A 14,742-nucleotide genomic window follows, 5' to 3' on the forward strand; every position below is an offset into this window, starting at 1 on the left:
AAAGGCTCACCTAACTGTCCAGGCCCCTCCTTCTGACTTAGCCGAATTACCGCAGACGGTGGTGAATGGGGCAGAACCGAGACACAGCTACTGTGACCTTCTGCTTTGTCGCAGCAGCTACGCCAGGGAGGGCAAAGGGGTGATAGTGTGCGGGGCAGGGAGACGCCAATTGTCACATCTAACAAGGTAGTTAGTACGTTACCTTTGGCCCTTGTCTTCCTGGGTAGCCGGGCAATCCTGGGACTCCGAGTTTTCCCTGGGGAAATAAAGGAGGTGCATTTCACGGCCAGCTCTGTGCTTCTCTTGAGCAGAGAGAAAGCCAGCGTGTCTTGGCAGGAGACTGGAGCAGGCTGGAGTCTCCAAAGGCCGAGGACATGGTCATCACGGAGAGCGCCGTGCCTGGTTTCAAGCAGAGGACCCTCGAGCAGGGATGGACGCCACTGCTGAAGCAATAGTGGGTGCAGGCAAACGCTCCAAATAAAGGAAAAGAGTTCTTTGTCTGTGACATTTTGTTCAATCCTTCTGTAAAAGAGTTCCAGCCTTGGGGCGGGACAGGGCGGGATGTTTGGGCTGCTCAGAGCCGGTCCCTGTTTGGGGGTGAAGGTAGGGGGTAGGGGAGCAAGACGAGGGTGGGCGGCCTCCTGCAGGTGTAAGAGCAGCTGTCGGGAGCCCTAAGCCCGGCCCGCCCCGCCGCAAAACAGGGTGCACGTGGTTGCCAAGCTCAGCCCCCGAGCTTTGTGACCAGCGGGAGGAAGGAACTCTTCCAGGAGTGGATTTGGGGACGAGGGTGCTGGGTGGAGTCAAGGGGCAGGAACCACGCCAGAACTCGCACCAGCTCCCACCCGGGGCTCAGCCTGACCAAGCCACCGCCTGGATGCCCGAGGCCATCGGGAAGACACTGTCCCCGGGAAGCGGTCAACCTCCTGTGTCACGTACCTTCTCCCCAGGGGGTCCCAGAGGACCCGGGTCGCCGTTCGGACCTCCACGACCCTTGGGGCCTTCGGGACCATCCTCCCCTCTGGGACCAGGTGGGCCGATCTCCCCCTGCAGTTCAGAAAGAGAAGGTGAAGGAGACACCCAGAGTCTCCAGCCCCCCAAGGTCCCCCCCACGGTCTGGGAGTGAGGGGCCGGATCCAGGCCAGGGCGGCAAGAGCCGCTGGGCCCCCTCAAGCAGATGGACCCTCGTCCTCGCACCGAGGAGACCAGGGCTCTGCTGAGCGGCCGCTGCCCCTCGGGGCCCACACTCAAGCCCCCGCTCTCCTGTTCCCAATGACCTTCTCCAAATCAAGTACTTCTTGGCTAAAATAACTTTGGTGACTACGGTAGCCCTGAACTGCTACTTCCCCAAAGAGAGTAGAAGTGCCGTGCGTTGGGGGAGCTGCTTTCTTCTCCTGAAGCCCCAGGAGGTATCAAAATGGACCACAAGGCCTGGCTGCGCCACGCCTGGGCGTCATGACACAAGGGAGACCCACAGGGTGTATCCAGAGACGGAAGAACCGAAATGTCACCTCATCCAACTTCCCCAAGGAACAAGTGGGGAGGCCTGAGCCCACACAAGGAAGAGGGCCTTGGGGGGTGGCCAAGTGCAGCAGCAGGGGCCTGGCCCGGCCTCGAAGTGCCCACCCTGGCCCTCTCTGTCTATTGCTGGGTCCTCCTCTGATCACTGGTTTCCAGGAACAGCTGCAGGACAGCTGCGCAAACCCCCAACAGAAATGTGCGCTGCACGGATAAAGAAAGCTAATGACTCCCTTATTCCCCAGCCCCAATGTGTCTACAGGTCGAGGACTCTCCGTCCCTAAGAGGTGCTTTTTTCGTTCAACAAAAGAATCCTTCCCGTGTTTTCTGAGCACTCAGAAAATTAGGAAATGCCAAGCACTGGGCAGAAATTCCTCTCTGGGAGAAATCAAGACTGAGTAGCCTCGCTGCCCAGCTGAGGAAGTGTCCCCTCCCACCCCACCCCCGTCCATCCTCATCCAATTCCAGCCAGAGGTCCACTCAGGGCACGGCGTGCAACTGCGGAACGTCTTTTGAAAATGCACTCTCCTAGTATGGGCCCAAATGTGTGCATCAAGTCGTTGGAAAGGACGATAAAAGGGACTTTCACCAGCCAGACAGAGAGAGGCCCTCAGAAGTGGGGAGTCGTCACCGCAGAGAAAGTTCTAGAAAGGCTGTCTTCAGCAGCAATATAACTGGGACAGGACTGTGCAATGAACCCCTCTCTTTTATTCCCCTCCCTTCTGACAGAGCGCCAGATCACGTCTGCCTTTTCCGCGTGGGACAAAGCGCCAAGTGTGCAGGCTCTCTGGTCCTGGCAGGTTCTGGTAAGGCATCTGTTTTGTGGGGCACAAGGCGGGCGGCCTGTACGAGAGCACTGTTTCCACGACGGCGTCCGTCCAGGCATGCATGCCGCTGCCGCCACGGCGGGCTCACCGGGGGTGTGGGCACCCCCTCCCTTCTGCCTGGCCTCCGCTCATTCCGAACTTGTCGGGGGAACTTCCAAGTGTCCCCGCGGCAGCAGGCAGCTGGCCCCCTAACCCCACTTCCTGAAGCACCACCTGCATCACTTTCTCCTCATCTGCACAAAAACACCGCCAGTGGCTTTCTGTGGGGCACCAGCCGTGTGGCACACGCCATCCCGCCCCAGCACCCACCAGCTTCCCTGGAGCTGAGGTTAATCATTCCTTAAAAACCAACTAGGTTGTTGCAACCTCTGACAGCCCAGCAGGAGGTCCCGGAACACAGGGGTTGTCTGGGGGTTCGAACAGCAGCTGAAGTGTTCGGGGGCCAAGACACTCAAGGCGCTGGTCAGGGTGCGGCCCTGCCAGTGACCGACCGGTGGCCGTGGTCAGGCTGCTACCCTCCCTGGTGCGCTGGGTCGTTTCTGCGACCCCTTCTTCTCTCCCAGACACCTGTCACCCTTCTTGACCCAAAAGAATTGCTCTGCAAACCAGGGTATCGGCCAGAAAAAAAAACAAGTTCCCACTGACCCACTAATGCAGGGCAAGGACACAGGGCAGAGGGGCCAGGTGACCCTGTAAGCAGGGGTTTAGGACCAGGTGCCAGCTGCCATGGCTCCGAGCTGGAAGCTGGGGAGGGGCTGGAAGCTGCCGGCGGCCCAGGAGCCCCCACGGAGGCATCACGTCTGTCCCGAGAAGCTGCCCTGTGGCCCCAGCAGGGCCTCCCGCCCGGCCCACCTTTCCCTGCCCCCAAACACTCACCCGATCTCCCTTGATGCCCATGTCTCCTTTGAAGCCCGGAAAGCCGTCTTCACCCTGCACGGGGGACCGGAGAGAGCCTCGGTCTGTATGAGAAAACCCACCGCCCAGGTCCCCCCACCCAGAGCCTCTGGGCCCCAACACCAGCGCCAGACGTGCTGGGCAGAGGATTCTAAGTGCCCGGCCCCCTGTCCCTTGCGAGGCGTGTTCCTGTCAACCCTTTGCATTCTGCGGTTCTGGCTGGCTTTGCAGACTGCAGTGGGAGCGCTGCAGCCCTGGTCACCCTGTTTGAGTTCAAAAGCTCTGCACGGCCGGGCGGTGGGGAGCCCAGCGCCCAATCTGTCAGCATCCGTTTCTCGGAGCGTCTCTGTCTCGTCCAAGCGTCACCGTAGGCCCAGTAGCGGCTGACGGGCAGATGTTTGAGGAGGGGGAGCCAGTTGGAAGAGCCCCCAAGGGGAATGGGACTGCTGCTGATGGCCTTACGGGGGGCCAGGAAGAGCTCTCTGGAAGGGACAGGCATCGCCGGAAGGGTCTGGGGACGTGCGCTGTCCCGCCTGCGGGCTGGGCCGAGGACGGGCAGGCGGCCGGCGTCTCTCAGTTACCTAGTCCCGCATTTCACGGGGGAGCTGTACACATTCATGCTATTTGTGAATTGGGGGGTTCAAAATGTCAGTGGCCTACGCTCACTCAAGTTCCCAGGGTGGACCTTCCCGGCTCTTGGCCAAGCCCCGGAGGGAAGGAGGGGACACTCACCTTCTCGCCCTTGGTGCCCTTCAGACCTCGGATGCCGTCTGCCCCCTGCGCAAACACAGAAGAAAAGTGAGCAGCCACAGGCCCGAGCCTCTACGGACCCCACAAAAAACGGGCCTGACCCCCAACACCAGGGGAGCCTGAGCGTCCCACACAGACCGGTCCCCTCCCACTGTCCCCAGTCTCAGGAGACAGAGCTCTGCGGGTGTGCGGGGCGTCGCCCACTGACACCCTGCCCTCCTCCAGAAACATCTCGGTCTCTGCTTGGGGAGCAGAGGGGGCGTGAGGCCTGAGCTCGGGCTCTGGAATCAGGCAGACGGGGTCAGGCCCCCCACACGTGGCCTCAGACGAGGCCCCAGACCTCTGCTCACTTGGAAAGAGCGGGTGATGACAACCGTCCCCCCGTCACTGCTGGGGGGAGGGGGGGGCTCAGGAAGCCCGGGGACAGCGCCCGGCAAACAGCAGGTGTTCAGTGAGCGGAGCTGTGTGCTGTCGGATGATCTTCATTCTCTATTGTTACTAACGTATAATCATAACGCTACAACGGTAGTAATAGTTACCACTTAACGACACCAGCCACTCCCACTGCCCTCATCACATCGGCTCGGGACGTTCTCATCCCCGTGCTGAACAAGACTGTCAGGGCAGGACCAGCCCCCTCCCTGTCTCCCAGGAAAAACCACTCCATCCCTGGAATGGACTTGACAGCCGTGCCCCCCACCTGCCAGCAGGCTGCAGAGCCTGCCCCCGACTGACTGCCAGAAGCTTCCTCAAGCCACCAGCCCAGGGGGCCCCAGAGAGGCCGGGCCTCCCGTTCGGGTCCAGCTGAGGCTGCAGCCGGGTCCCTCAGGCTGCCAGCTGCCCTCTTGTAGCAAGAACCTTGCACAGAATTTGCAGTTCTGCACCTTTTCTCTGAGGCCCAGGAGAGCTGAGAAAAGCTGTGGAGGGACAGAGGGACGGGGCCGGACAGACGCAGAGAGCTGGGCTTGGCCTGTGCCCTTGGCTCCATCGGCCCAGGCCATGGTCGGCTTCAGGACAGAGGGGAGGCCAGTTACCCCGAAACCCTGATGTCGGGGTGGGGGGGCTCTGGCACCAGGTCCCCTCTCCCTTGCCAGGCAGGCCAGGTGGGCTTCCCCTGCCCACGCACTTCCAGAAAGAAGAGGGTAAGATCCTTCCCAGACCTAAAGTTCTACCGTCTCGTGACCCGCCCGAGGCCAGGGGAATGGGGCCAAGGAGACAAACAGACCAGGGTTTCCCAGCCTCGCGCTGTCGCCTTCAGGGTCTGGATAGTTTGTTGTCGCGAGGCTGTAGGGGGTTGGACAGCCTCCCTGACCTCTGCCCTGCCCCTCCAAGCCGAGAGGATCAGAAATGTCTCCAGGCGTCCCTGGGGGAAGACTCTGCCCTGGGTGAGAACCCCTGGGCTAGAGGACCCACCATGGCCCTGGTGGTCCAGCGCTCAGGGAGCGAGGTCAGAGGTCACAGAACAGCCGAGTGGAAGGAGTTGCTGGGCCAGCGGCTGTGAGGGCACAGAGGGGGACACGGCCTTCCCAAGGCCTCCAGTGAGTTCGTACTGGGGGACTTCCGCCAGCCCACGCAGCTCCCGTAGGCTCAGTGAGCGGGTGATTTGATTTGCTGACAGTCAAGCCCGAACAGACCCCTGAGGAAGGGGCAAGTCAGAGGGCCGCCCGGGGGATGCTTAAAGGTCAGTGAGATCAAAGAGCTTGGAGGGGCACCTTTCCCAGGAGGAAGGCAGGGCTCCAGTGGAGGAAAGCTAAGGACCTTGGTCTCTGACGGTGACACCAGGACTTCCCACCCCACCTCCGCCATCAGCGCCCTCCGGGGCTCATCACGCCACGGGCTCCGCAATCTACTTCTCCAATGAAAATAGCGTTCAGTCTTGCTTTTCCTTCCACCCTCCGCTTGCCCGTCTAGCGGGACTGCTCATATCACGGATGAATTTTAATCAGACCGACAAGATAAGAGCATTCTCCACAAACATCTCAGGGCAGACACCTTCCCGGCTCACGGAAGCGGCATCACGCGTTGGCCGTGTACGGCGGCTGGCACAGGCTCTTTGCGCAACGGGAATTTGTAAAATAAACACGCACAGAGCTCACACAATCAGCACAGTTGCTAAATCACCGCCCTTATAAACTCACTAGGCAGCGCGTGGGGCGAAAGCCTGCTTCAGAGAGAAGCCGCCTGTCTAAGGGTCCTGACCTGGGGCATCTCTCTGCCCTTGACCTTGGAACATCCCAATTCTGGGAAATGGAAGTCGGAGCCCCTTGGGGTCAGGATGGGGTACTTGGTTAGGAATAAGCAAGTCCAGGGTTGAGTCCTGGCTTCTGCATGGATTTAGGGGTAATTTGGGTTAAGTTACTAAAAACTGAAGTCTTGAGGTTCTGTGTCCTCCACACAGAACCCTGATGTGGAAAAATGCTTGAAAGTATAAAGGATCGTGAACGACACAGGTGGGGACTCTGGAGCTTATGGGTGTGTTCCTGCAAATCCCCCAAGATAAACTAGATGTTTTATACACGTTCGTATATATGATACATCACATCAAATTACAGTCATTTTGAAAGAAAGACCCACGCTTAGCTTTCCTGCGGGTGGGAAGCCTGAGATTGAGGACACGGCAGCATCTCCTCCCTGAGAAAGAAGGGCTCTCCCCACGCACACCCCTGGGGGCACATCCCTCTGCGTGTGAATGTCCAGAGGGCAGCATCATTGAGACTAAATTGCACAGCTCAAAGCAAACCCAGTCAGCTCAGGGCAAACAGACAGGGCCCTGTGTCTGGAGTATTGCTCTGGACCTCTGCGCCCATTTAACGCGGTTCCAGGAGCCTTTCAACACGATGTGAATAAATGGACGTCTCCCACGAACGCATCTCCCAACAACGAGGTCTGCCCAGATGTGATCGGCCTGGAAGAAACAGCTCCAAGCATCCCAGGAAAGGGCGCCCAGCTTGTCCCCTGGGCTGAGATCCGCTGCCTCTGAGGGGCTCCGGAGCAGCAGGGTCAGTTGGCAGGCGGTGACAGTAGAAGGAGCCCGGGGCAGAAGGGTGCCGCCCCGTCCCGGCAGACGGCCACCACCATGTTGCTCGTGCTGTCCCAGACGCCCTGGGGAGCATGCCCTGCTCCACTGCAGCCCCTCCTGGCCCCACGGGCCCCTCCCTCACCTGCTCCGGCCCACATTCTGGGACCCAATCTCCCAGACCAGGGCCACCCCAGTTTTTGGGCAGGAGGGAGTTTAAAGCACAGAGGAATCTCTAAAACCAGCCCAGCTGTGCCCCGCAGTCCTGACCTTGACCTCCAGGAAGACCCGAGGCTGTGAGACCCTCACCTTGACTCCACGAGGGCCTGGGTAGCCGATGGGGCCCTGGGGGCCGGGCGGACCCTGGAACCAGAGGGGAAAGCGCGTTAGGCTTATCTCAGGTGGAGGGCGCAGGGCTCACTCTGGGCCTCCCCTGCATCCTTCCAGAACAAGCCGGAGAGCTTGCCTGCCCCCAGCACACTGCCCTCGCGCTCCAAGCAGAGCGGATGGACGTCCCAGGTCGGACCGCAGGGGTAGGCATGCGGGCACTGCCCAGCCCCACGGGGAAGGCGGGTCTGCAGGGGTGTCTCAGGATGGGTGAGGACAGGGCAGGAAGCCCCTTCTGGACTGGGGGTCCCAGAACGGGGGGGGCCAGCCCTGCCCATCCCGCAGGAGATGCTGGAGGGGCCGAGGGCACGGCCGGCACCCACCTGGCCTCCCTTCTCTCCCGGAGGGCCTTCTTTGCCAGGGTGCCCCTGTTAGGAAAGAGAAGGCTGGCGTTAGTCAGTGGCCTCTGGGAAAGTAGGCCTGGCCATGCTCCAGCTCCCCAGTAGCTGTCTTCAAAACTGAGGGTCAGAGCCCAGGTCCCTCCCATTTCCTCCCCGCCCCTCCCCACAGCGGCTTGGTCACCCCTAGTCCTTTAGTCCCAACCCTCGGCTGCTTCATCTGTAAAATGGGAATAATGCCGGGCCCCGGCAACAGCAGAGGGGAATGTGCTTCAAAACCCACAGATGGGCTCCAGGCCCCACTGTGCACCAGTGTCCCCTGACTCAGCCAGAGCCCAGCCTGCCCCCAAGTGCAGTGGGAGGGGACAGCAAGGGTGCTTGTTCAAGGCCACCCAGCAAAACCGAATCGGTGGCCAAACAAGGACAGTGAAGTGGGACCAGACCTCCCGGGTCCCAACGCAACCTAGGTCTTCAAAGCCACCCCCCAGGTGACACAGAAGCTGAGCGCAGGGGAGAATATACATCCCACCCCACAGATGCAGAGCTGAGGCCCCGTGGAACTGCTCATGGCCCCTTGGTCACTGCCCCCTCCACCCTGGCCCCCATCAATTCTATTCTCAGGAACTTGACATTCTCTGACTTTCTGACCCACTTTCTGACCCAAGCTGGTGACTAGGTTCAGTGCCTCTAAGTTCACGAGCCAAACACAGATGATAAAAACAGAAACAGAAGTATTCATTATCTGGAAATACAGTTCTACCCCCAAGGATTCCAGTAAAGAGAGGCCATGTGGTGTGGTGAGAATGCTGGCAGGGCAGGGAAGGGCGGTCTGGTTCTACTCCTGGTAACACCCAACCCGCTGTGTGACCTTAGGTAAGTCACTTGCCCTCTCTGGGCCTCCACTTTCCTGTGTGTAAAATGAGAGGGTGGGTTGGCTGCTCATCCAGCTTGATTGTTCTAAAGTTCTAGGACGCTACTTGTAGAACACAGCAGCATTGTGGAGACCCAGAGCTCATCAACTCAAGTAAAGGATATGTGTGTGTTCTTTTCAATTTGTATTAGTCGTGAACTGGATCTGATGCCACTGCAAATAGCCTATCATGGTGGCAATGCGAGGGGAAGGATGCTGAAATTCCTTTGCAGGGTGGGGTACGCCAGGGAGCCCTTGAGGACAGTTAGGCACCGGTTGGACCACGCCAGCTGCCCAGGCCTGGAAGGGACACACTGCCCGCCATCCCCCTTCCCAAGGCGACGCTCGCAGCACCAGCAACCAAGGCCGGCAGGGCTGCACCCAAACGGTGCCCAGGAGAAGATCCTGCCCTGGGGAGGGCTGGGAGGGAGGAGGGTCCTGCTCCCTTTGCCATGTGGGCTCTTCATGGGCCTTTTTTACAGTTTCCATCAAACCCAGAATTTTTCTGTGAAGGAACTGAGGTGATGGACAGCTGTGGTGAAAGCCAGGCCCCAGGGACACACACGGGGGCAGACCCCACACCTCACTCACGTGGGGAAGCGAGCTGACCCCTTCACGTGGCAATGACCTCACTTACATGGTGGCGATAAGAACAGACCTGACCACAGTGTTTTGGAAGAGATAAAAAAGAGGGACAGATCGTCACCATGATTACTGTTTTTTTGTTTGTTTGTTTTTGGCCGCACCGGGCAGCCTGCAGGATCTTAGTTTCCTGACCAGGGATTGAACCTGTGCCCCCTGCAGTGGAAGCATGGAGTCTTAACCACTGGACCGCCAGGGAAGTCCCCACCATGACTACTGTTGTTTGAATCAAGGCCAAGCTTCTTAGATGCATTCTAAGTTGTAACTTTCTGGGGGGCAGCACAAAGCTCATTTATTTTAAATGTTTGAACAGAAAAAGATGGAAAAGAAATACATCAAAGTCAGAGCAGCTGCTTTCCCGCCGTGAAAGGCCAGGCCGTTTCCACCCTTCTTTCTACTTGCTGGCCTTTCCCCAGTATTCTATAACCAGCAAGACTTTATAATGGAAAAGTAATAAAACTTAAATTATGTATATTTGATATTTTTCTGATTAAAAAAGTAATATATGTTCATTGTAGACAAATGGAAAAATAATAAAGCTTAAATTATTTGTATTTGATATATTTCTGATTAAAAAAGTAATATACGTTCATTGTAGACAATTAGGCAAGTGGAAAAGAAAATTAAAACCCTTCATAACCTCACCACTCATAGCAACGGTGGCCAAGGGTGTGATATAGCACAGCTAATCTATTTTCTCTGCACATTTGCATGCAAAATTGGCATCAGAAGATGTATTTTTAATTTACTATTATATCATGAGCATTTCCTCATGTCACTGAATATTTGTTGGAATACAATTTTTCCTGGCTCTGTAATATTCCCATGAGCCATGATTCATAGCCCGCATCCTTTTTGTGTGCTGCCCAGAACAACCTCACAACGTATTCCAGAGCATTGAGTCTGCCCCGAAACCCCTCACACTTCTCAAGGGCTCTGAAATCTATCTTCCTTTCTTTCTTCAGCCCAAGCCACGCCAAACCAACCCAAAGGGGGAAAGGAACAAACCCCTCTTTCAGGTTGATCAACCACGTGATGCCTCTGTAAGGAGAGTATCCTTAAATCTTTTGCTTCCTCCCGATTCACCTAAGACAAGGGCTCCGCTTCCCTCAGCCTGTAGTGTTGATGTTTTCCCTTTTTATCTTTTGCTTTGAGCGTCTTCAGCGTTGACCCAGCACAACCACACTCCCTCGGGTCCTTCGTACACTCATATTTTAAAGTGTGATGGTTGGTTGGGGAAGAGAAATGGAGAAGCAACCTCCTGGCTCCCTAACCCTCTTAAAGGTCCCTCTTTCCCCACAGAATCAAAGGAAACTGGTGACCCTTTAGGGACCCTAGTGACTGGAGTTTCAATTCAGAGAGGGGGATTCCAGGGTGTGACCGGGAAGGTCAGGGAAGCGGGGGCCGTGTAGGCACCGCCCCCTTCCTGACATGATGCACTGAGGGAAATGCCCCATTGACACCCAATATTGCAGAAGATGAATAGAAAAAATGACTGACAGGATGTACATTCACCTGCTATCAGGGTTTAACCCACAGGAATGGGACCAGAGGTAGTTTTCATTTTGTCATTTAATTTATTTTCCAGAAGAAAATATTTTATCATTAGAAAATGCAATTAGGTGTCAATGTAAATGAAAGCACATAAAAGACATATTGCAAAATATTTATCTCTTCATGTCCAAACTCAGTCCAGGAGACTGAGTCCCCCAAAGCAGTTCAAGCAGGAATAGGATTGTAATCTGCTGGTTCAGACAAAGATGGGACAATGGGTGACGTGTGATTCACGGGACCAAAGGATCCTCAGCCATGAAAATGGAAAGACACCGCCCTATGCCGATCACCAATCACCAATTAACGGTTGACAGACTGAACTTCCTTGCTTCGTTTTTAATGGCGTTATTAAAACAACAAAATAACTGTGTCTGAAATAATTTTGCTAATCTCATTTTCTGAAATAGGCTCTCTATTCGGCATCAACTGGATATGCTAAAAATAACCAAAAAACACAAAACCCACCGGCAACTCACACAAGGGGGGGTGGGTGCAGATAAGCTCACGCAGAGAGGTCCACACCCAGCGTTTGTCACTTCCCCGCCCCTCCCCCTCACAGCTTGGTCACAGATGGATTTGTCCCTCACTCCCTATTTCTAGGCAGCATCTACTTAGCTCCACAGCTGCGTGTTCACACCCCCCTTCTCCGTGCGTGATGGTTAAAAATACACCCGGCACTGGTGACACACACGATTGCTCGGAGCCCAGCCCAGCCCTCCTTAGAGCTAAAAGTACAAGGCTGGGCTCTGACCACGGGCAGCAAACCCCAATAAATAACCCAATAAATAACGGACGTTCCTACTCATGCAATCACCACCCTCTGTGACTGAACCACATTATGGAAAGTGTGTCCAAAACCCAGTAAGTAGCTCCTGAGCAATCAAGCTCACCATCGGAGAGGTCTTCATCGAAGGAGCTGGAAAAGGAGACGGGGGCCACGCATGCGTGGCCGTCTCGAGAGCGAGGGGAGGGGCCGTTTGCCTGGATTCCCAGTGCCCACCGCTGGGTGGACATGGGCAGGCGGGATGTAAAGGGTGAGGTGGGCAGTGGTACTCACCGGGGGTCCATCAGCACCGGGCATTCCTGGGAGGCCTGGTTTACCCAGGGGGCCCTAGAACAAACCACAGACTCCATGAGCAGATGCCCCAGGGGTCCCCTCAGCTGCCCACCCTCTCTACAAGCCCCCAAAGTTACTTTTCAACATTTCTGCTCAAAGAGCATTTGCTTAAAAAGGTTGCTCACAGGCACCTGCTCCCACTGGCTACAAAGCTTCCAGCCACGGGCAGCACCCGAAGAGAGTGGACCCTTTGCTGTTTCCAGAGGCTTCAGTTTTGCTACCGGAAAAAAATCACCCGCCAAGTGAAGTCAGGAGCAGTTCTCAAACAGTGGCGGCCCGGGGCTATGATGCACTGAGAACCGCCCCTCTGAGGTCATTCTGCTGGTGCCACCCCAGGTGCTGAGCTCACTGGACACCTGGGGCTGAGCCGCAAGCCGCGCAAGGACTCCGGCTCCGGTTCTCTCCCCAGCATGTGGACTCGGGGTGCCGAGGATATATTTAGGGTTGCCAAATTTAGCAAAAAGAAACAAAACAAACAACAACAAAACGAGATGCCCAGTTAAATTTGGAATTTCAGACAACAGAGTTCAAATTTAACTGAGGGTCCCATATCTGTTTTTCTTCTCAAATCTGGCAACCTTATACATAGCTAAAGAAAGAAGGGAGGGAGGGAGGAAGGGAGGGAAGTTGGGAAGGGAGGGAGTGAAGGAGGGAAGGGAGGGAGGGAAGGAGGGAAGGAAGGAATGAAGGAAGGAGGGAGGGAAGGAGGGAGGGAGGGAGGGAAGGAGGGAAGGAAGGAAGGAAAGAAAGGGGGGAAGGGGGGAGAGAGGGAAGGAGGGCAGGAAGGAAGGAAGGAGGGAAGGAAGGACAAAGGTCCACACCACAAGCTGGTGACCAGTGCTCCTAATGCACCCCACGGGCAAGCACCCCTATGTCCAGCTCAGCCCACCTACCTTTTCTCCTGGAGGTCCGATTGCACCCTGGGGGCCCGGAAGACCCTGGGAGGGGAAAGAGTGAGCAGGAAAGGTTAGGGAACTTTTCGACAGACTCAGAACCCCTCCCTGCCGTCTGCCCATCTTCCCCCGACTGTCTCCCTCATCCGGGTGCCGACCCCATCCTGCGTCACCCCCAGGCTGCGGGCCCCTCTGGGCTGACTGGCAGCGTGGGGCTGCACTCAGCGGCCGCTCACGCCCAGGGCACTGCAGACCTGCACCTCCCGCTGCCCACAAGCCCGCCCGGCTCACTCACCTGGGCGCCTGGATTACCCTGCTGTCCCGGGGGGCCGGGCTCTCCCTGGGGACCCTACAGGAAACACAAGCGAGGCACTGAAGGGGGCTCTGGAGGGCGAGCAGGGGGTGCAATCGGCTCTGGTGCCCAGACGGCAAGGCAGGGGGCCCCGGGGCAGGCAGGGAGCCAGATCCAGGCCCCTCCGGGCCAGAAGCACATGCCTGTGTCTGTGCAGGCACGGCAGACAGCTGGCCAGGAGGAACGAGACAGGATCTACCAGAAAATATTCCATCCGGCTGAACATTCCCAAATCATCGCGCCAGCTAAATTCTCCCGGGCCCTTACAAGAGACCCATGAGACCCCTCTCTCGCTCAGTGGGCGTTGTCACAGCACATGGCCACCACCAGCTTGCCACGCACAGCGAGAAAGAGGTTTCCCTCCACACCTGTGCTGACGCGGTCAGGCTCTGGACGGAGCAAGCACCGACGCCAGGATCTCACACGTGCTCTCCTGCTGGAGGCCTGCACCTCGCGGGGCCGGGGCCCAGAGTCTGCGCCCTCCCCGTCACATCCCCATCTGGTTTGGTGGCATGGATCCCCCTCCCCCGCCCCGAGCAGCTGGGAGAGAGCCCAGGGGTAACCGCCATGAGACCGGGGCACGGGACCCCCAGACTTACCACATTGCCCTTCGGGCCTGGTTGGCCGTCCATTCCTGTCACACCCTGGATGAATGACATTGAAACAAAGGAGACTGAAAATGAACAAAGCTCAACAGGAAAAGTCCACTCAACACAGCTTGGTCCCTGCCCGCCATGTCAGAGGACGCCACATCCTTTGGGGGAGGGGAAAGGCTTGATCCCAAATAAATCCCGAGATTGGCTAGGGTTTAGCGGGGCTGCCAGGCCCCAGCATCGTGTGGGGCAGCCCTGAGTTCTCGGACAGCTGGGCAGAGGGGCCAGCCCTGGGGAAGCCGCCCCCTGGATAGAGCCCTGCCAGAACCACGGGCTTCTGTCTCCCTCCAGGAGCTGCCAAGATGCTACTGGAAGTGTTTTCAAGGGGGGGAAATGGGCGTCCCGGTGACTGTTTATAACGGCAGATGCTGTGTGCGGGGAAGGATACAGCGAACCCTGCATCTCCACCTGCAAGCCCACACCTGCCGGGGCTGCCCTCCCACGGGTGAGCATCAGGGCCCCACAGACACCCAACGCAAGCACGGGGCAGTGTGCACAGCTGTCAGCGCGGGGAGGTGCCCGCAGGCCCGAGTGGACCACAAGCTGGGGGCGGGATCTCCAGGGCAGGGATGGGACAGACACGCAAAGGACTTACAGGAGGTCCAGGAGGGCCTGGGGGCCCCTTCGGCCCCAGCAGACCACGAGGCCCCTGCGAGAGGAAAGAGCAAGGATGGTTCAGACTCGGCCAGGAATCCCAGCCCCCTGCCCTGTCCCCAGCCCCCCTCAGCGACCCCTCTTCCCAGAGCCTCTGCTGCTGAGGCAGGTCTCCCGGGGAGTGTGGCCAACTCCCCCTTCTCCTCTGCTTCAACTCCTCACCGCAGCCCAGCTTTCCACCTGGGCTCTCGGAACCAGAGGCAGGGGTGGCTAGAACTGATAGGGGCTCAGTACCCCCTC

At 57.5% G+C, this 14,742-nt stretch overlaps 1 protein-coding gene across 1 annotated transcript in view; it reads right to left on the minus strand.

The window, feature by feature from the left end:
* COL5A1 (collagen type V alpha 1 chain) overlaps positions 1 to 14,742 on the minus strand; it is a 167,692-nt gene that overhangs the window by 49,854 nt on the left and 103,096 nt on the right. The window contains 11 exon segments of the mRNA XM_036854371.1: positions 203 to 256; positions 937 to 1,044; positions 3,219 to 3,272; positions 3,969 to 4,013; positions 7,312 to 7,365; positions 7,713 to 7,757; positions 11,891 to 11,944; positions 12,844 to 12,888; positions 13,139 to 13,192; positions 13,795 to 13,839; positions 14,444 to 14,497. Of these exon segments, the coding sequence (XP_036710266.1) occupies positions 203 to 256; positions 937 to 1,044; positions 3,219 to 3,272; positions 3,969 to 4,013; positions 7,312 to 7,365; positions 7,713 to 7,757; positions 11,891 to 11,944; positions 12,844 to 12,888; positions 13,139 to 13,192; positions 13,795 to 13,839; positions 14,444 to 14,497 (612 nt within the window).

The sequence above is a fragment of the Balaenoptera musculus genome, chromosome 6, assembly GCF_009873245.2.
Source record: "Balaenoptera musculus isolate JJ_BM4_2016_0621 chromosome 6, mBalMus1.pri.v3, whole genome shotgun sequence".
Lineage (NCBI taxonomy): Eukaryota > Metazoa > Chordata > Mammalia > Artiodactyla > Balaenopteridae > Balaenoptera > Balaenoptera musculus.